Raw genomic sequence first — 21,873 nt, forward strand, 5'->3', positions numbered from 1 at the left:
CCCACTGGTTCATTAGTATTTAATAGATGTTTGAAAGACTTTAATCTGCAAAGCATTATCAATAATACAGCACAGGACTCATTACAGGAGAATATATATCATTCAGGAAGAGAGAGGGAAGTGAGAGAAAACAAACAAGGGCAAAAGAGAAAGAGGGGGTGAATGAGAGAATGAAAGATGTAGGAATGGAGGGGGAGGAGTTGCTGGCGAGACAATTCATTTTCCGCACTGACAGATTCTGTTAATCCCACGCAGGCATCTGATCTAAGAGAATCAGAGAGGTGAATCGTCTAGTCAGGTCTGGCATTGCTGACATATGTGACATATGTGAAATTATAGACATGTATCACTGATTCAGCTAAATTCTATAAGCCACTGTTGTAATTATTTATCTATTCATATACACATATACACGTATAAAATAATTAATGAATAATCATTAATGTTAAAAATAGTAGTAGTAATGATTTATATTTATATAATTATACTCTCACACACAATCCTTCTATCGTTAAAGGGATAGTTCACCCCAAAACGAAAATTACTCAATGATTTACTTACCCTCAAGCCATCCTAGGTGTATATGTATTTCTTCTTTCAGACAAATACAATCAGTTATATTAATTTTTGATTTTATATTGATTTTTTTGAAGTCCAATAAAGTGCATCCATCTTTAATAAAAAGTGCTTGACATGGCTCCATGCTTGTGTACGAAAGTTAGCGGAAGCTAGAGAATATGGTTTATAAAGTTTTAAATATGGATATTTTTCTTGCACAACTGCATCAATTCACTTCAGAAGGTCTTTATTAACCCCTCAGAACCACGTGGAGAAAGAATAAAGTCATATACACCTAGGATAGTTTGAAGGGGATTAAATCATGAGGTAATTTTCATTTTTGGATGAATTATCTCTCTAAAGAGATCTAGAAAGTGAGATTGTAGAAGAGATTAAGTGTGTAATTGGCTGACCAACTGAATGGCCTGGTCCTATGAGTTCAGAGGTCAGGGGGCAGCACCTGTTAACACTAGAGTTATGGATCAGGCTGGAGGGAAGATGAGGAGAAGAGAGGGTGTTAAAAACGTGGTGGTAAATTTAAGAAGAGAGAAACAGGTGACTGTTGGAAAGATGGACGGGCCCGGGAAAGAACAGGTGGATCATTTGGAAAACAAGAATGAAAAAGAGGTGATGTGAATAGTACAAGAAATAAGGGTGTGAGGAAAAGAAATTAAGAAAGGGATAGAAGGGAAGGAGGGTGTTGAAATAGGCTATTTTTAACCAGTTGGCTCCTTACTTTGGTGGGTGATTAGCATACCCCAGAGAGGAGAACGACAGCAGGAGATCAGCTGCTCACATTACATGCTCTTTCATTCAGTTTGTTTGCCTCTTTTCATTCAGCATATGTAAAAATAGCAAATGTGATCTGTTTAATGTGTTGTATCTTATTTTTTTTAAATATATTTTATATATATATATATATATATATATATATATATATAGAGAGAGAGAGATAGAGAGAGAGAGAGAGAGTGATTGCATATATTTACACTACACAGACACACACACACACACACATATATATATATATATATATATATATATGTATATACTTTATATAAACATATGATATATGTAAAAAATGTATATATATATATATATATATATATATATATATGTCTACACCCACTCTTGCCACTAGAGGACTCTATGGATCTCTTACAGTTTGAAAGGGCTACTGCTGGCTGTGATTTCTTGTCTGGACTATGTGTGTGTGTGTGTGTGTGTGTGTGTGTATGTGTTTGTGAACAAACAACAGGTGAAGGCAGAGGGGCGATTCATGGCCTAAATCCTTAAAATAGCACGTATTCCTCTAGCACTGGGGCACTGGTGGCCCTGGGTGGGTGTTTTGATTGCTTGAGGGGGTCTGTTGGTAGCAGAGAGCGATGAGAGCCGGAGGCCAGCAGGTGATGAAGACTTTCCTCAGATGAAGGTGTTGGACTGAATGGATCTACAGTAGTAGATTCTCACTAGAGACGACAGATGGAGGATGGAGGATGGGGGTGGGGGTGCGGGTGGGGGACATGCATAACTGCACAACTCCTTTCCAAACAGAGAATGTGGGGATGACAACTAGACAACTTTTAAATGCCATTTTGTGGCATGAGCTAATGTTAATTAGAGCAGGAAAGAATTGGCTGAAGGAATATTGTAGGTTCAGTACAAGTTAAGCTCGCTTCACAGTATTTCTTTATAAAAAAAAAAAAAAATATATATATATATATATATATATAGATAGATAGATAGATATATAGATATAGTGTTATTTTTATTTGCATTTATCTGTGAAATATAACATGGTTTTCTGTGAACTATAACGTCAGTTAACATTATTTTAATGTGTGCGTAGAAACTATTTTATATACAGTATATCTGGCATCCTAAAAAATGTAGAATCAAGTATTACATATAATTGACTGATTAATTTATATTTGTCTCTTTTTTTTTTTCTTGTCTCAGATGATGTGTGTGACTTGAAAGCGGAGCGGCCAGGTATAGGCAGTGAAATGACCAAAGAGCGAGGCTCGTTAGAGGACAACGAGGAGAGAGACCAGGAGGAGGTGGAGGTCGGAAACGGAGAGAAGGGGCAGGAGGATGAGCGGGAGAAGAAAGAGGTGAAGGAGGAGACGGTGGAGGAGGAGAAGGAGGGGGACAGAGAGGAGCAGAGAGGAGTGGATGATGAAGATGAGCTGGAGGTTCTGAGGTCGCAGGTGGTGCAGCTGCTCCTGGAGCTGGAGGAGACCAGAGAGGTGTCACAACGACAGGAGGAGAGCTACAACGAGCTTCAGGGTGCGTATGCTTTTGGGGTCTGTTTTTAGGGTGTGACATCATCAACGAGGAGTTCCCTCTGAGCATGCTCAGCTGCCACTGACCGCCAAACCACCTGTTCCTCACACAAACATTCCTGGCTTGTTAATATTGTGGGATGCCAGTGATAAGTTACTAATTACTCACGTCCCTCCAGCCGCCGTTTAATGTCATTGTTTTGCTTTGTAGGTCTTTTGGAGGAAGAGCGGCTGGCAAGCGCCCACCAGGCCGAGAGTTTTACGAGACAGATCCAGAGACTTCAAGGTGAACAGAAACACAATTAGAAACAGAAGCAGATGTGAACACATCCCAACTCTAATAACTGCCGTCAATGATAAAATAAATAAACTTAACTTTAGTCTTTAAATATGACGGATGCAAATTATTATACTCAGTCATCAAGCAGCAAAAATATCCTCTTACATTTAGCATACTGAATAACAGCTGTGTCCAACACTATTGAATAAACATTCTTGATATATCAAGCTGTTGAATGATTTCAACACAGACCACAGATGATTTGAAGAGGCTATTTGCATATTCATATCTTTGTGCAGGATTAATAATAGAAAACATTTGCTATAGTTGGACATTTTATACTACACATGGTGTTACTGAATATACTCTTATACTACTACCCAGATAACATTTGTCACAATGTGCAATATATGTTATTGTACAATGCACTGGGTACTTTTTTCAGTATGCACTATATACTATGCAAATACATTTGTTCCAATACAGCTTTATTCTCTTTATGAATACATTAAAATTGATAATATCAACTTATTGAATTACTCTCTGTTCAAACACTCCTGCAAGGTCTTCTTGTATTCAAACTCAATGTTATCTGTGATTGTATTATGATGGAGATTATCTTAATCCTTCAACCCTGAACATCTCGTTTCCATTAGTTTGGTCGAGTGCAAGAGGGCCTGTGTGAGAAATGGGAAAAGGGGAGATGATGGAATTGTTGTTCACTTCCCCAGTGACTCACTTTCACTCTCTCGGCGGCTGTGCTGTAATTAAATGAAATGAACTGTGAGGAGGCAGAGTAAACCAGCGTTTGCAGAAGTGCATGGACTGTGCCGAGGTACCATCATGAGTAATGGCATCACAGATGTGAATAACACAACCAACCACAGGCAGAATCAGATTTACACGCTGAAGAAACGGCTCTTCGGTTTAATCACAGCCTGTGCCGAAGCGTTTTTTCTACCATCCGTTTTCCCGCCTTACAAGGAGACTGATTATAGTTTTCCAGAAGCCCCTGCAGACTAAAATTCATACTTCATGTGGTTAGTTTTTTTTTGCTACTTGACAGCTGGACGTGCTGAGTGAATGCTGTAATGAGACATGAACCGAAGGCCTGTATACCCCTTCATGTTTTTCACATTTAGTTATGTTAAACTGCTTAAAATTACTTTTCTTAAAATCTACACCACACTCACCATAATGACAAAAAAACTGGATTTATCACAACTTTGCAAATGTATTAAAAAGGAAACACTGAAAAAATTACATAGTAATACCATATTATCCCATCACTGTACTTCAGTACTTTTTTGTTACTCAGTTTTTAGTTGAAAATATTGTTGTGTTGCTGTTTCTGACCCACAGCTCAGCTGCGTTCGGTGCAAGAGGAGCTGGACAGTCTTGAGGAGGAGAAGGCCAGCGAGCTGTGGGAGGCGCAGGAGGAGCTGCGTGTGGCACAGGAGGAGGTGCAGGAGCTGCAGCAGGCGGCGGAGGAGGCCGCAGCCGAGCGGGAGAATGACATCGCTCTGCTGCAGGAGGAACTGTGCCGTCTGCGTGCCGAACTGGAGCGTCTGCGTGGCACCACGCAGGAGTACGAGCTGGAGCTCACCACACTGCGGGCCGAAATCAGCATGAAGAACCAGCGCAGAGAAGAGCAGGAGAAAGCAGGAGAAGAAGGTCTGAGTCCCACCACACTACAGGCTCCCAATGGAGATATCCCAGATAAAAAGACCAGTTTATATGACGTGACATATAGCCAAGTATGGTGACCCATAGTCAGAATTCGTACTCTTCATTTAACCCATCCATAGTCCACACACACAGCAGTGAACACACACCCGGAGCAGTGGGCAGCCATTTATGCTGCGGCGCCCGGGAGGAGTTGGGTGTTCGGTGCCTTGCTCACTTCAGTCATGGTATTGCCGGCCCAAGACTCAAACCCACAACCCTAGGGTTAGGAGTCAAACTCTCTAACAACTAGGCCACGTCTTATCAGATATCAGCTTGAAGCGTAGGTTATACTGGCTAGTGCTGGTCTTGCTGGTGGATCAACATAGCTATGCTGTTTGCTAGACATTAGTGAAGCCTTGTTGTCCAGCTTGATCTTTCTAATGAGACTGGTTGGTCAAGGATGTCCTGTTAGTTAGGGACACCAGCATAATGTGCTCCACAATGAACTCAACACACTCTTAAAAACTGTGGGAATATGGGAATAAATGACCTCTAATGAGCGGTGAGATGGTGCAACGAGGAAATAATACAGCACACAGTCACACCCCTCCAAAACAACTTTCTGCAATTGGCAGGATGGGCCCATTTTCCATGAGGGTGTGTGTGTGAGATTTGTTGGCTTTGTGTGCTTTGGCACAATCTTGCTCCAATGTTTTTTTTTGGATGTGCTCAAATGCATAAGCTAAGAAGTGTGAAATAATGTGAATCCAATGTCTATTTCAGTTTTCTATATTTAAGAATTACATACACAAGTAACTAATTAAGAGAAAGACATATTATGTGTGTGTGTGTATATTTGTGTGTTAGTGTCAGTGTGTGGTTTTTGCGTATTGTGGACAACATTTTTTCAAGGAAAATCTGACAATTTGACAACATTCATCATTAAGGAAAAATTGCTTAATCAGAGTTATTGTTATTAACTAAAATAAAAACTATTAAAAACTGGTTTCTGTAATTGAAATAAAGCTGTAATAAAGAATATAAATCTGAAATGAAAGTATACATTTTATATGGAAAAACCTAAACGTAAAAAAAATAAAAATAAAAAATAAATAAATATAAAAATAATATGTTGCTGAAAATAAGTTAAAGTTAAATAAGTAAAATTAGTTTGTTAAAATGCAAAAAAAAAAATCAGAGCTAATAAAAATTTTTATACAACAGAAACTACTTAAAACACAAAACTTAAATTAAAAAGAAAACTGAAAATATAAAAATGTTCAATACAAATACAAAAATTTTAACTAGAATATACAAATACATAACATTATGCTTAAAAAACATACTAAATAATGCTTTAATGAAAATGTTTATAAAAATGCTTATGTGAGTTAAGTGATACTATGCTAATATAATTACAAAATATTATCAATATAAAAAAAAGGTTTATATACTTATTAGTTAAATATGGTTCACAATGATAGAAAATCATTGTGCATTGCATTTTTGTGGGTCTTCTTATCTATAATTTTGGGGTATAATCAATCAATTCCACACACATGAAAAGTTACATGCTCAGTGGAGTCAATTTTTCCAGACCTCGTCTGTGTTTCTGTACATTAGCCAGCTGAGATTTCTCCAGCAATTGCCTGATACGACATAGTACTCTGATATTACCCAGAATGCATTGTCACTGACAAATGCGAGTGTATTACAGGTTCTCTCAGTGTCTGAGTGTCTGTTTGACATTCTGACAGAGTGCAGGACCTCTGCGGAGCCCCATTTGTCTGGTGTTGAAAGGGTGCTGGGGCTGTTTTCTGCTCCCTTAATGCCGGTAGAACTTTACTATATTAAGATCTGCAGTAAAAACAGAATACCAGTGATTACTGCTGGTGGGGTCGTGTGGTCAGATGTGCTGATCACTAAGCAGTGTTGAACACAAACACATCAGAGCCTCTGATTGATGCATGCATGTTTCCTCTGATCTGGAGTCAGATGCGTCTGATGGTTATCTACACCCCATACACATTCAGGCCTGGCAGAGACGGAGTGCAGAGTTGTTTGCTAGTGAGATTCTTTCTAGATTAGGGCCTATGCTATCGGGGGTTTAACGTTGCACCATGGGGAACGTGCAAGGCAAACATGACTCTTGATTGACAGGTCAGACTGCTGCAGCGGGAAGAGAGCAGAATGGGTTGTTTCCATGGAGACTAGTTGCAGGGATGGTTTGTATTTACAGCACCCTGGACAAATGTTCAATATTTTTCTGCAGTGGATGTGTAGCAACTGTATCGTTTATTTCACAGTCTGAAACAAATCTATTTGGGTGCAATTTGGCCTTTATGTTCCAAGTGGCACACTACTATATTCATACTAGAATTTTTTTTATGTATTATGTATTTTTTTGATCGTACTGCTAAAAAATGTCGATGTATTTGTGCATAATTTGATGAAAAATAAATACATGATCACTTAAGTAGATGAAGGTCATGTGACTACAATGTAGTATATGACTCTGAATCAGTTATCATTATATATATATATATATATATATATATATATATATATATATATATATATATATATATATATACTAGTTTTTTTGTTAATTATTATTATTTTTTAATAAATTAAAACTTTTATTCAGCAAGGATGCATCCAATTTATCAAAAGTGACTGTAAAGACATTCATAATGATACAGGAGACTTCTATTTAAAATAAGTGTTGTTCTTTTAAACTGTCTCAAATACAAAGCATCCTGGAAAAAAGATATCATGTTTCCACAAAAGTATTAAGCAATAATAAATGTTTCTTGAGCAGCAAATAAGCATATAGTATGTATGTTTTCTGAAGGATCATGTGACACAGGAAAACTAGAGCAATGATGCTGAAATTTCAGCTTTTCATTCGCAGGAATAAATTACATTTTAAAACCTTTTAGAATATTTCACAATTTCACTTTTTTCTTTTTCAAATAAATGCCACCTTGGTGAGCATATGAGTTCAAAAACAATCAAATATCTCACCGAACCTAAACTTTTGAATGATAGTGTATTATTATTCAAGTGCCAATTTTTGCAACTTTGGTATGCTAGAATTTTTGTTCAGAAAATGTGACTACATTTGGAATAGCATACTTTTCTTGCATAACAATTACATAATGTGAACACTATACATACTGCATACTGCAAAAAGTAGTACATGTAATATGGTAGTATTCCATTTGGAACGGACATACATTTAGAACAGCAGACAAGTTGCTATTCATCTGTTCTTATTTTGTGATCGGACAGGTGACATGGACCAGCTGATGGAGGAGTGTCGCTCCTTGAAAGACGTGTGTCAGACTCTAAAGAACGACAACAAGCAGCTCTCTGAGAAACTGGAGATGCTGGAGCAGCAGCGAGCCAGGTGATTGGCCACATGGCCTGTCAATCACACACAAACAAGATAACTCAGCCGCTGAGCTTTGCAAATTCTGTCTCTGTTAATAAGGCCGGCATGACCGCTGAAGCATTCAGCCATAATCTGTCTCAATGGACACTCTCGCTAAAACTATTTAGCAGCTATGAAGGTGTTTCACAGCAACATGAAACATTAATTACTGTGTATTTCATCTTATCCAAATATTTTGGCAGCGAGACGAGCCGCAGTTGCCTTACAGCTATTTTAAGACATCAAGGTTTCTTTGACTTTGTTATTCTAATTCAATCTCTATTTAAAATGAATGCTTCTGTAAGCACACCATTATGTTTTTTTTTAAACTAGTGCTAAATGTTTCAGCTCAAAAGAATAACTCTTCTCGGAAGTGAGAACAGATGATTTTAAACAGTCTAAAATGTAGAAAATGTGCTGAAGTTGATCAATATGTCATTTTACATAGGCACAATTTGATATTCTGATGCATCTCTCAATAAATTGTTTGATTTAAGCTGTAAATCTGCCCAAAAACACACATTTTAGCACCTCTTCAAAAAAATTAAAAATAAAAAATTTACTAGAATAATTCTCTTCTCTAGTTAATGGGGTTTGTCAGGTGCATTTATTTTTTATTTTTAAATTTGAATACCTTAAGTTTTTTTTTATTTTATTTTATGTAGTTTAATTTTCTATGACATTTATGTGTTTACTGTAAAGGCTTTTTTGAGCACTGTGAGAGACTAAGAGAGTGAATGAAGGAGAGAAACCAAAGAGTTTGAGATTTTTAATAAATTATTATGAGAATGAATCAGTAATGAGTACTGCAGTGCGGCTGTCACACACACACACACACACACACACACACACACACACACACACACACACACACACACACACACACACACACGTCTAAAAGAAGCTAATCTACTAAGAGTGCAGCAAGAGCTCACAAGTTCAAGTAAATTTGCAATACACTAAAAATGCACCACAACATGTACATCTATCTATAATAAATTTACTGTATATTTCCTGCCTTTATCCTGACAGCTCAGCTGATTCATTCCTGGCACTGAAAGTAGAGCAGAATGATGGAGAAAATGACACAGGAAAAGATGTAGAGAAGGAGGTGATGGCCGAGGGATTCGTCAGCACGTTGGAAGTAGGAGGTGGGGAATGGGTGGACGGTTATACCCAAAAGAACATCTCGTTTGAGGGCAAACCCATCACCCCGACGAGCGTGAGTGGAGGGTTCTCAGAGGTGTTCTCCCTCAGAGACCAGCTGAAACAGGCCGAGGAGAAAGCATCACAGGTCCAGAGTGAGGTACGGCATGTCCAGTATTTACACTAGTGGTAAAATTAGTTGCCCACTTGGCCAAATAACAGATGTTTCAACTTAAGTTGAGTGCATTTTCAATTTTAAATGTTTTTGGATCATTTTTGGTACGAAATAGCCACCTGAATTTTTTATTATTTCTCAGTCAGTTCGAATAAAATCCAATCAACTCCAATCAATTACTTGGTTCAAATGAAATAAATCAAGAATTGTGGTTCATTTTAACTTTACTGTCTCATAGATCAACATTTATACAAGAGATTTGTCCAGCAACAGACACTGTGTAAATTTTGATATATTTAATACAATTTATGATGTGTTTATTTAAATATATGTATGTATACTTTTATGTGTGATGATAATGTCTGATAATTGCATTTTTTTCATATTTTAAAAATTCTAACACAAATACTAATTAAAAACATTCTCCACTCTCAGTATAGGGTAAATTGAGTCACATTGGGTGTCAAACAAAACCATCTGTCATGGTATTGACAAAAAGTGTGAGCCAAATACTTGATGCTAGCAGAATATCTGATAATTTTGCCTTTAGTTGTTCAACAGAATGACCTTGTGGGAAATAGCGTTGAAAAACCTTGACAGTGTGACAACAAAGAAAATCAAATTCCTCTGTTCTCTATTGAATAATGAAATGATTAAACAAAGATTTTTAGTCAACTTCTTTCTGCAACATATGCTAAAACTCTCCCTGTGACTCAGTGAATCTAATCAGTTGTCCTCTATCATTTGTTCATATCTCTCCCTTCTTTTAGTGTGAGGGACTAAAAGGCGAGCTTATGGAACTGCAGGGGCTGTATGAGAGCAGCCAGAGGGAGAGGGCGGATTTAGAGGCGGAGCTTCAGCACTGTAGGGCGGAGCTTGATCGGCTGGCTGGGAGGAAGGCTCAGGTGAGGGTCATAAAGAGGGTTCATGGCGTACTGCTTTCTTCCAAATCCACAAGAGCCATCAATCTAGAACTTCAGACAGTGAACGTGTGAACTTCCTTGGGGTAAAAATGCGAACTCCAATAAATCACCATACTGTTCACATGCTGAAAACAAACAGACATTACTCACACAGCAAGTGGGGCGAAATGTTATCAACAGAATGACACAATGACTCCATCGAACTACATGTTTGTCAGCATTTGAAAATGCTCTGTACATGACTAACGGTTTGCATGTGGGCAACCACCATCTGTCCAACAGCAGAACCTGTCTTTCAAAGCGCATCCTGTCTTACTAAACCACTCCGCCATTTTCGGTCGAGTGTGTATGTTTCACTTTGGGTTGCTTTTTGCCCTGTCACACACATTGATTCTGGGCTGTGTGTGTGTGTGTGTTTTCACATCTTGTGTTTGTCAAACCTTTAGCAGCTAATGTGTCTAGCTAGTTTTCTTGATCCAGTTTTTGTGTGTGTACAATGTGCACTGACATAGAGGTCTTTCTAACCCCTGTTCTGTCTATCAACAAGCTCTTAGAATAAGTTTTTCCAACTTCTCAAGGTTTTTTCTTATCAAAGAGTCTTTCCAGTCTGAGTACCCTGTCCCATGTCAATCATCCGTCCTTCATAGTTGTACTTTAATTGTGTGGTTAACCCCTCACTCACACCGTTCTGCCGCCTACAACTCCCATGATTCCTTAAAGGAATGTTCTGGGTTAAATACAAATGGAGCTCTATAGACAGAATCTGTAATATGCTAAAAAATGTTTAGTGAAAAGTCACTTTGTTTAAATATATATGTTTAATTAACTGCAACATTAATTTATGAACTGTACTACCTATAAAAGAAAAACAAAGATCCACCAATCAGAGAAGTCGCTTTGCTATGTAAAGTGTTTTTGCCATAAAGGATAGGACTCTCCCTACACTCTACTTAAACTTTTGCATACATTATACATTTTTGAATATTTTTGCATGTTGGTTTTGCTATAAATGATTTTTGATTGTATATTTTGCAATATATAATGTTGTTTTTATACTATTAGTCAGTAGTTTTGTATAGCTATGCACTGAAATTTCAACAACCAAAAATATTCAGCAAAATGAAAAATGTAATTTCCATTTTGGTAAAATTAAATTAAATTAAATTAAATTAAATTAAATTAAATTAAATTAAATTAAATTAAATTAAATTAAATTAAATTAAATTAAATTAAATTAAATTAAATTAAATTAAATTAAATTAAATTAAATAATAATATATATATATATATATATATATATATATATATATATATATATAAATTCTGTGTTATATATTCTAATGATTTGTTTATCATTCATGATGATTTATGGGAAGGTTAGTTTATTACTTCTGAATGACTTGAAGTACATATTCTTGCACCTTTTGTTTTTCCCAATTTTCATATACCATGGTTGTGCTCTTTTTTGACTTGTCCTTCACTTTGTAAAAACACATAGATAGTTGATAGATGGGCTTACAGTGCAAACAGATAAGGGAAAGACACAATGCTCTCTCTCAACATGTTTGGTTTGTTTGTTTATACAAACTGAAGGATGAATCTGAATTTTTTTCTGTGGCATTCAGCAACTTGTCCCAGATACTGTCTACAGATTTAACCCGGTACATTGGTTTAATACAGTGGGCTGGCTGTGCAGTGTGGGCAAGGATCTTTAAATGCCAAGATGGCGACCTTAGCTCTGTGTTTATCAGCACAAGGTTTCCATTTTGTGTTTAACCATCTTTGCTGTGTATCTAATCTCGGTGTATTTTCCTGTCTCCCTGCTCCCCCGTGGTCTTTCATTGCTTTGTTCTGTTGCTTTCTAACCACTGAACACCTACATAAACATACCATAAACACCCACATGCTCACGACGCACACTGAACTATATCAAATTCCAAACAAATTTGATGATTCCTGATAAACTGCTGGCATATCTATCTATCTATCTATCTATCTATCTATCTATCTATCTATCTATCTATCTATCTATCTATCTATCTATCTATCTATCTATCTATCTATCTATCTATCTATCTATCTATCTATCTGGTTGTGTTCTCTCCCTTTCATCCTCACACTCTTCATTCTTTCTCTCTATAACTTTTTTATTATTTTCCATGTTTTCTTTACTTGTATTTCCACATGTGCACAAACCTCCCATGTGTGATCATGATCTTATTTTGAGTGTCTGTCATTTTTTCTTTTTTTTTCCTCTCACCACCTCTTTCTCCTCTTCCTCTCTCCATCCCTGCACCCCCCTGTGTTTTTCCTCAGAGCTCCACTCCTTCGTCTGAGTGCCCTATTCTCTCCATACCCTTCATAGGAATGGTTGTAATAATGGGCCTGATATGGTGCTGCTGGAAGGAGCTCTTGTCCTAAAGGGGAAAGGTATGGCTTTGCCTTTTCTTTCTGTAAGAGTCCAGAGATGAGCATTTTGTCCCTCCTGTATTGTGAAACTCATCTTTATCATGGTCAAAATGTCACTTTTTATAAGCAATAATGAATGGTCATACAAACCTGTTTGCCCAATGGACATATTGCCTGATTCCTTACGAGGGCCTTTTATGGATGTGCACATTGTTTCACAAACATAGTTTTGCAATTAACTACTCTGAAAAACCATATAGTTGTATTTATTCCTGTCATTTCAGAGGTTTAAAACCTTCCTAAACAAAACAGAAACCCTCATTCAGGATGGAGTACGTTAAAAATGGGTCAATTCTTTGAGTAAAAGTAAGCCTGTATACAGAAAAAGCATAAAAAACATCCCGTTCCCAAAGGGGGTTGACTTGTTTTTAGAACATTGCCAAAGAAATTGTGCTTTTGTAGTTTGGACAGCAGAATTTCTGCATCATAGACATTTCTTATGTTCTTCAGTTTGGCACCATCAAAAATCAAGTCATATTGAGAAATCCTTTGAGAATTCAGAACGTTATTATCCCAGCCAAATGCATGACACAGCTCTGATTTCAACAGTTCTGCTGCCCAGCGGGGCCGACTGAAGCCACACGCACACACTTACACAGTTCTTTGATTCTGCTGGACAGTCATGCGGTTTCCACTGCCAGTCTCACAACACCAGATGGAGAGAGAGTAATAGAGTATGTAAAAGAGAACGTGTGCGACAGTGATTGGAGTTTTTACTGGGTCATTGCTCTTGGCTTTGTATCCCTCCACATTTCTGGATGGGTATATATAGCTCTCAAGTCCGGTGCTGTTACAGAAGATGACTGGAAATAAACAACAAGACCTCAGAAGGTTCAATTAAAACCACCTCAGCTCTGTAGCTTCATTCACTGTCTTCTTGCCAGAGAAAAATTGTGAAACTCTGTGGCCAGTTGCGTAAATTTAGCCACCATGACTGTGTCTTAAGAACAAGTTTGACCAACTAGCAGTTGCCAAGGGGTAATCAGTCTTACTTTTCCAATACAAATAAGAACACTCTACCTTTTAATAACTGAATTAAAAAAGTTATGACCAGTCTTGGAAAAAAAGAAAATAGGTAACTTTTTAAAACCAGTCTAAAATGTTTATGCAACCATTTGTGTTTCAGTTTCATTGAAATTTGTGAGTTTGTACCTGTTTCAGTTTGGTGAATGCCAAGATGAAATATGAACATCAGAACCTCTTTGTTAGAAAAAAATACACAGATTTGATCTATCTATCTTTTATTTTATTTTTTATTTTATTTTATGTCTAGTTTTCACGTGGCAGTGCTTTAGAACACTTACCGACCAATATTTCAGAAGACATACATCTGTCTATCTAATAATTTTTTTCATTAATATATATATATATATATATATATATAAAGTAAATGTATATAGCAAGTAACTGTTCAAAGATCTATTCTATAATTATAATATTAACAAAGAATAAAGAGGAAAAATATAAAAGATGTAAATATTTCTTCTCTTGACCTTTGCCCTCTGATGTCATTCTCTTCCTCTCATTGACCTCAGGAGAGTGAGGGAGACTGGAACCTGGTGATGGTTGTTGCGGTGGTAGCAGCAGCAGTTCTTCTCATTCCCAGTTTCACTAGAGCTCTGGCCTGAGTGCTGGACAGGAAGTGACCTCATCATCCCACTCTGCCCATGGTACACAATTCTATCACCCGACCACACTTAACCACCAATGGGAACTGAAAACCATCACTCGCCTGGGACATACGGGAACACTATAACAAATGGCTTCCAAACTTCATGGCTTCTTGGTGTGCATTATGATGCTGGTTGTTTGCTGTTTCAACTGCTTTCCTCTGCTTTTGTAGACAATCATATCTATTTCAACCAGCAGTGCTACAGTCACTGATGCCATGCTGTGGGTTTTTAAATGGCCAGAACAGAGGACGACTCCAAGTGCTTCTAATTGGTCTGACTCCTCGATTTCCATTTCTTCAGTTGTTTTTTCTTTCCCAAAACTATTCGCCTTATCACTTTACGCTAGAACATTTGCACATTTTACCTCTATAAACAGATTCCTGATCTCTTGGGGACTGAAGAGGACAAAATTCTTCATCAACATTGCTTTGTGCTTCATTGCTTTTCGATTAGGTAGGAGCATGCAGTACTTATTTAATCTTCCTGGATCTTCCCATTTAAAATAATTACGTACCGAAGTCTTAATACTGTCAGAATTGTTTGTGTTTAGGTTCAATAACCGAGAACTTCCTTCACTTTAGACCATGGCATGTTCTCTTTGGTTTCTAACTCAAAAGCTTTGTAGTTAACTGTACAGTACTTCTCTATATGCTAGCAAAGGAGAATACTCATGTGATGCATACTATTTGTCATTTTTACATTAATTTTGCTGAAAAAAAAAATCCAGATTTTGAAGACTCCAGGTGGTTTAAGGTTATTACAGCAGGTAACCATGCTTATTTTAAACTTACAGATATTTTTGTAGCTGAATTGTTTATTCCAAGACATGAAATTTGTAGATTGATTTTGTGTGTGAAGATTGATAAATGATGCTTAAGAGTGATAGATATTTTTATACAAAGACTGAATAATGTACAAGCTAAAAGAACACTAAAAAATTCTGAAAGGAGTGTAATGAACAAGCACAGATCTACTGTAATTCCACGATGCATTGATGATTATTTGCTGTTGTTGTTTTTATTTCATTTTTTTGCATGTTTGCAATGACAAAACACAGATGACTTCTATGTCTATACAATCTCTTCTCTGCAAGGAATCTGACAGAGTTGGAACATTTTTACAGAAAGAACAAAATGGCATGAACTGGTAGTTCTCAACTGGTGCCGGGACCCAAAAATAAATCGCAGGTCATTTATTTCAGGATAAACAATTTTTAAATAAAGTTAAAATACTGTAGCAAAATGAAAAAGCTTATAAATAATGACCTGAAATGCATATCTTTTTGTAGTCAGTAAATCTTCCCAAATCATTTCATGCATATCACTGGACCTATGCAGTTCACGCTAATATACATTTTTGACATTATTTTTAAAACAACATTTTTTTTTATAGTGTATTTGGTTTTCACTTGATGTCAAACCAGTTGAGAACTACTGTCATAAACCCTTACAGAAAAACCATAACAAAGATGTTTCTTACAAAGCAATTTAAATCTGTAGCATAAATAAATAGCATGAATTGATTATCTAGTTAATAATAATGCTAGAAGCAGAAACTTCCATACTGCCTTTCACAAAAAAAGTTATAATGGTAAGAAACGTGTCTTAAATTATGTATATTTCACTAAAGACATTTAAAACTGAGAAATGTGTACTTATATGTAGCTTTTTACATCAGAGGTTACAAATTTGAGTTCTTTGTGTGGATTTGGGATTACAACAGCTGTACCTTCATTTATGAAGATTAATAATAGTGTCACTGAACTCATATCCATGTAATGGTTCTAGTAAATACATGCGTTAAGCCTTGAGGTACTATTGTTATGAACAAAATCTTTGACTTTATATTTACAGTATTTATTGCTATATAATCATTTCTGGTATACACACAAGTTGTCTTCACCTGATGTCTTTTGGTGTCATTTTCAACGAACCGCACAAAGTAGACTTCTTATCAAAGTGACTTAATCATAGTAGACATATGTGCTTGTAGACGGCTGACTAGCGCTGTGGCAGTGATCTTTGTAGTGTGGTTTTAAGACCTGGCATTAGTTGTTGTTGAGTGTTTGGGAATATCTGCCGTATCCCAAAGTTGTTCCAGTGCTGTTTTCTGCTCCTGTTTATAGACTCAAAACTCAGTGGTAGCACAACTGAATGTTCAATGTTTCAATGGTCAGCTGACTTTCTATGAAACACTGCATGCTACACAGTGATTTGTCAAAAAATTAAAAAAGTGCTATTTGTCCTGCACTGCATTAGAAGGTTTGTTACTTGGATGAGATTGAATATGAACATTTTCACATCTAAAGAGGTGAATTTATTTTACTGTTCCACTCAGCACTTGTAAATGATGTAATATGTACAGATCGTGTATTTGCATGTCTGTGGAAGTAGATTCTGCATGCTGAGTGATAGAAACCAGTGGTAGATTTTAGCTCTTGTGACGATTTCGTACGATTAGAGTTTGCACGATTTGTTTAAATCCAAATTAACCAAGTTTTTAAACTGTTTGCTTTTGTTTTGTGTTGAAGATGAAGAACAATGCCATTTATGTCCTCTTTTAATTTGATTTATCTGTACACTTTTGCTGTGGATGACACCATTATGATTTGAAACTGTCCAGAATATTTCCAAATATGCAATCAGAGCAATCAACTTTTGGAAAGCCCAGGCTTTCTCCAAGTGGACCTTATTATGAACCATTACATAAAATGATTCACTTTATCAATGAATTTTGAATGTCGTGTTGTCTTTAATTTAAAGGAATAGTTCCCCCAAATATTTATTCACTATCAGGGCTCAGGCTATCCTAATGTAGAGTTTGTTTATTCAGATTTGGAGAAATGTAACATTACATCACTTGCTCACCAATTGATAATCTGCAGTGAATGGGTGCCATCAGAATTAGAGTCCAAACAGCTGATAAAAATATGATAATAATCCAAAAGTGTGACAGGAGTGGATCAATTATGGTCTTGTTCATCAGCTGTTTGGACTCCATCCATTCACTGCAGAGGATCCAATGGTGAGCAAGTAATGTAGTGCTAAATTTCTCCAAATCTTTTCCGATGAAAAAACAAACACATCCACAGCATTTTTAGGTGAACTGTTCCTTAAAGTCCATTCTCCACTCCGGTTCTCTCTTCTGTTCTGTTTATCTTGTTATTAAAGTCTTTTGGTTTTTGGTAATTGCAAATTGTACAGACTAACAAATTCATTAGAAATGCATTTGTAAATGGCGCTTTACTGGATGCCGGAAGGTGGTAGATGTATGGAGATGTTGGTAATATGTGGCATTGTGGCGATGCTGCTGTGTGTCTGTATGTGGTTGTGTAATTGTAACTGTTCTGTACAGTGTCTTTGACATGTTTATATGTTTATATGTTGTTATATGTTGTCTTTAGTTATTTAAAAAAATAATGTAATTTGAAGTATTTTGGTAACCATGTATATTTTGTAAATGAACAGCAACTAATAAAGTAGTTTATCCGGAGCATCATGATTCAATATATGTGCTTGTTTATTTCTGTCAGGTCAGTGAACTGCTTTTAGCTTGATTTTGTTTCAGGCTGTTGTTGAATCATAAGGTGAGTTGATATCCATGGCTTTCACTAAATGATGAACAGATGTCCCCCTTCATCTATCTAGTCTTTCTTCTGATATTTACATCTGTTTTATTTGTCAGTTCACATCGAAGTGTGCTGAGGTTCTGAGTCATGCCTGTGACTTCATTGTAAGTATATGAACCTCTTCTATTTTGGGGTTTTGCATGTCAGAGGTTTCATTTCTTTAGAATTTATGTTTTTTGTGTATGACACATAAAACAGGGTGTCCATGGGGGTCTTATTTTTCCAGTAATACTGAACCATATGCATGTATATGGTTTAGTCACAGTTCACCACAGGAGAAAACACTGAATTACAAGAACTCGTTCTGTCTTACACTTTTACTTGTATATACATTTCCGTACAGACCCATAATATCTCACAGTGTGTTGTTGTAATGAGTTCAGTCTTATGACTATTCTATTGCCTAACTTTAGATGTTTGTAATATTTTCATAAAATATTTAAACCACATACAGAAAGTATGTATAACATGTCAAATGATACAAGCTTCCAGGTTGTGACATTTTACAGCACTGTGACCTGAGGTCAGAAACGGGTTTGTAAACAAGTTGAAATAATGCCATCATTGTTTACATGATATGGCCACATCTCTGTAACAATAAGGTTTTGAGTCTAAAGTCTTATGGCACAAACACTAAACTAGTCTGCCTTATGTAGGTTATTATAATCAAATAATCCATAGCCTCTAGGTACAATATGCTGTTAAACTCATTTAATACAATCAGTAATCATATTTTAGTGCAAAATTAATCAAAGCTAAATTAAAACCCTGATCATGCATAAAATGTAAAATAGTTCTCCATGGTGCTTTTTAACATTCAGGCCTGTGCTTTTCATTGAAGGTCATTTTTTAACTTTGTAACTCCATGCAGCATCTAACTGCAAAATAATACATATTTTATGTGTTTCATCAACTGTACATTTGAACTGATTTATAAGATGAAAGAATACATTTAGAAACCCTGCACACACTCAAAAAAAAGAAAAAAAGAAAAAAAAGGGGGCAAGGTTGTAACCAATGTTTAGACCGTTTTGTTTAAAAACTGAATTAAAAAATTTAACACATTGGTTGGGTATGTCCATGTCTGACCCCAATTTTTTTAAAGTGCAGGTTAATGACCACTGTAAAAATGTTAGACATTTAATTGAAAAAAAGTTACGTAAAACGTATTGTCCATATTACCTTGATACACTGAAAAATGTGACAATTTTGTAGCAAAATAAATAATTTTTACTCAGAGGATGCTAGTTGATTACAAGGAAACAGAAAGTAACACATTGAATAACTTGTAAAAAAATGCTCTGAAAGTCTTTGTTATAAACAATACACACCGTTAACAAACTTTAGCACTCGAATTTTATGTAAAAAGTGTTATTTTATGTGCTCCAGGGCTTAATTTGTGCCGGAACAAGCCGGATCCGGATCCGGCACCTCCGAAATCCGTTAGTTCTGGGTGAACTAACCCTTTAAGCACTGATGTGCTCCATGTGTTGTGACATGACTACTAGATATTTATTTATTTACATTCATATTTTTATGCATTTGACATTTATTTTCATCCAAAGTGCATTTTAGAGTAACAGCTAGTTTAATGACGTAGTTAAGAACTGTAACATACAGGTAACAAAATGACTCACAGCTATTTAACAAAGTTTTACAGTGTATGACTTCATTGACTGGAATAGAGGTTTTGTCAACTGCAGCCATAATATTGTTCATTAATAAACTGTCAAACTATTTATACGTTTTTAATAAACAGCCTGTCATCCCTTCTCCTTAGTATGCTTTGATGTGTATTTAGCATACTGTGTTAAAATGGCTCACTGACATAATTATGCTGTCATTTGCTTTTTCCATCCCCATTTGTTTTAAAAAAAGAGCCCAAGTTTTACAACAAGCTCAACTCCAGCCCCCACGTGCCCAATTTGGAGTTTCTAAAAATAAAAATGACAGTCACAACTGTCGTGGCGCTCGGGGTCTGTCCAATCCCCTTCCCCGCTGTGCGCTTCGCCCAATCGGGCGCCGGTATCACTATCTCGGTCAGATTAGAGAATCCCCCATCCATCGCGCAGTTCTATATGGTCATGATGACAGCAGCATACCAGGAGATCCAGCAGACTGACGTGTGAGCCCTGCCGGAGGGGTCTCAAGAGTTTTAAAGCGCCTCATGCTTCATTTAACCATTCAAGTATATGAAGTCGCGTCGCTTTCCCCGTCTTTCCTTTAATTTCGAACACGAATAAAGCAGGAACGAACTTTTTTCAAACGGCGTTCTGAAAAGTGACGGCTGGAGGAATTAAAAAGTGAACGCAAAACATTCGCGCTGCAACCGTTCTTTCTTTACAACTAGTTCAAAGCTGGTTTGGTTCTAAAGAAATACTTCTCACGCTCTTAAACTTTCTTTCGTTTTCTTTCCTTCTTTTTTTCCCCCTTCAGAGTAGCGTGTGCGCGCTTGTCCCACTCCCCCTCGCGCTGTAAAAACTCGCTGATTGTCGTATAAAAAGGGGGGCACGAGAACATCGGGGGGGAAAAAAAAACCATGATGAGCAATAATACATACTTCGACCAGCAGCTGCCGCCGCAGTATTACCAGGGCACCGACAACGGAGAGGACGGAGACGAGGAGATGCCGGCCACGGAGAAGGACCTGGCGGAGGATGCGCCCTGGAAGAAGATCCAGCAGAACACCTTCACCAGGTGGTGCAACGAGCATCTGAAATGCCTCAACAAGAAGATCAACGACCTGCAGAAGGACCTGAGCGACGGGCTCAAGCTCATCGGGCTCCTGGAAGTTCTCAGCCAGAAGAAAATGTACAGAAAGTACCACGCCAGACCCAATTTCAGGCAGATGAAGCTGGAGAACGTGTCCGTCGCGCTAGAGTTTCTTGAAAGGGAACACATCAAACTGGTTTCTATAGGTAAGTGCTGTTTCATTGCGTAAATACGTTCTGTGGTGGGATCAAGCCTTAATTAGGGTCAGACCATGCAGACTACTCATAATGGGTCTGTTTTCCATTTTAACACTAAATATTGATTCTCATTTGTTGTAATTCTGTGTTGGAAGCTCTAAAATATTATTTTAGTTTGCGAACACTCATTTTTCTTCTTTGAATGTACAGCTGGAGCTCATACTATCTATTAAAAAATGTGAATGATATTTGCCTTCAAATAAAAATCAAAGTTTCATGATGTTTGTTTGAATGCAAATTAAATATATGTGCTTTTTATGTTGACACCGTAGATGCTAGAAATCATCCGATGCAGATAATCTCAAAGTGACCCAATATTGGCTGTTTATTGCTTAAATTATAGATCAAATTTTGATTGTCGTTTGACATCAGCTGCTCCTGTTGATATGATCATATTCAATATTATATAAAACAAAAAGAGATCCTGGGACAGTAGTTTACATTTTGGGATGCATTTTGTACCCTTAGGCTTTGGGACACGGTCCCAAATTCAGCTCTAGATCAATGTCATTATGGATTTGTGGATTCCACCTCAAAGGGCATGTAGGCATGAAATAAATATTGATTAGAGATCATTATATGTCAGAAAGCAATTTTACATATGACATATGTAAGACATATTTGACATATGTCAAAAAAGTACAATGGCTGGTTCTGGGTCAT

At 36.8% G+C, this 21,873-nt stretch overlaps 2 protein-coding genes across 11 annotated transcripts in view; both read left to right on the forward strand.

Moving 5' to 3' along the window:
• The window catches only part of LOC132105632 (coiled-coil domain-containing protein 136-like), a 29,664-nt gene extending 12,036 nt beyond the window's left edge, over positions 1 to 17,628 (forward strand). For 2 of the 3 annotated variants that reach the window (XM_059510902.1, XM_059510903.1), the window contains exons 3-10: positions 2,518 to 2,847; positions 3,055 to 3,129; positions 4,486 to 4,797; positions 8,086 to 8,203; positions 9,260 to 9,533; positions 10,319 to 10,453; positions 12,788 to 12,901; positions 14,476 to 17,628. In XM_059510902.1, coding sequence (XP_059366885.1) covers positions 2,518 to 2,847; positions 3,055 to 3,129; positions 4,486 to 4,797; positions 8,086 to 8,203; positions 9,260 to 9,533; positions 10,319 to 10,453; positions 12,788 to 12,892 — 1,349 coding nt within the window. In that variant the 3' untranslated portion in view covers positions 12,893 to 12,901; positions 14,476 to 17,628. The remainder of the gene's footprint in view (positions 1 to 2,517; positions 2,848 to 3,054; positions 3,130 to 4,485; positions 4,798 to 8,085; positions 8,204 to 9,259; positions 9,534 to 10,318; positions 10,454 to 12,787; positions 12,902 to 14,475) is intronic. The other variant, XR_009423968.1, reaches the window with a different exon arrangement.
• Positions 17,629 to 20,320: 2,692 nt separating this feature from the next.
• The window catches only part of LOC132105639 (filamin-C-like), a 49,618-nt gene continuing 48,065 nt past the window's right edge, over positions 20,321 to 21,873 (forward strand). For 4 of the 8 annotated variants that reach the window (XM_059510920.1, XM_059510921.1, XM_059510922.1 and 1 more), the window contains exon 1: positions 20,321 to 21,159. In XM_059510920.1, the coding sequence (XP_059366903.1) occupies positions 20,781 to 21,159 (379 nt within the window). In that variant the 5' untranslated portion in view covers positions 20,321 to 20,780. The remainder of the gene's footprint in view (positions 21,160 to 21,873) is intronic. The other 4 variants (XM_059510916.1, XM_059510917.1, XM_059510918.1 and 1 more) reach the window with 1 other exon arrangement.

The sequence above is a fragment of the Carassius carassius genome, chromosome 26 (assembly GCF_963082965.1).
Source record: "Carassius carassius chromosome 26, fCarCar2.1, whole genome shotgun sequence".
NCBI classification, from domain to species: Eukaryota; Metazoa; Chordata; class Actinopteri; order Cypriniformes; family Cyprinidae; genus Carassius; species Carassius carassius.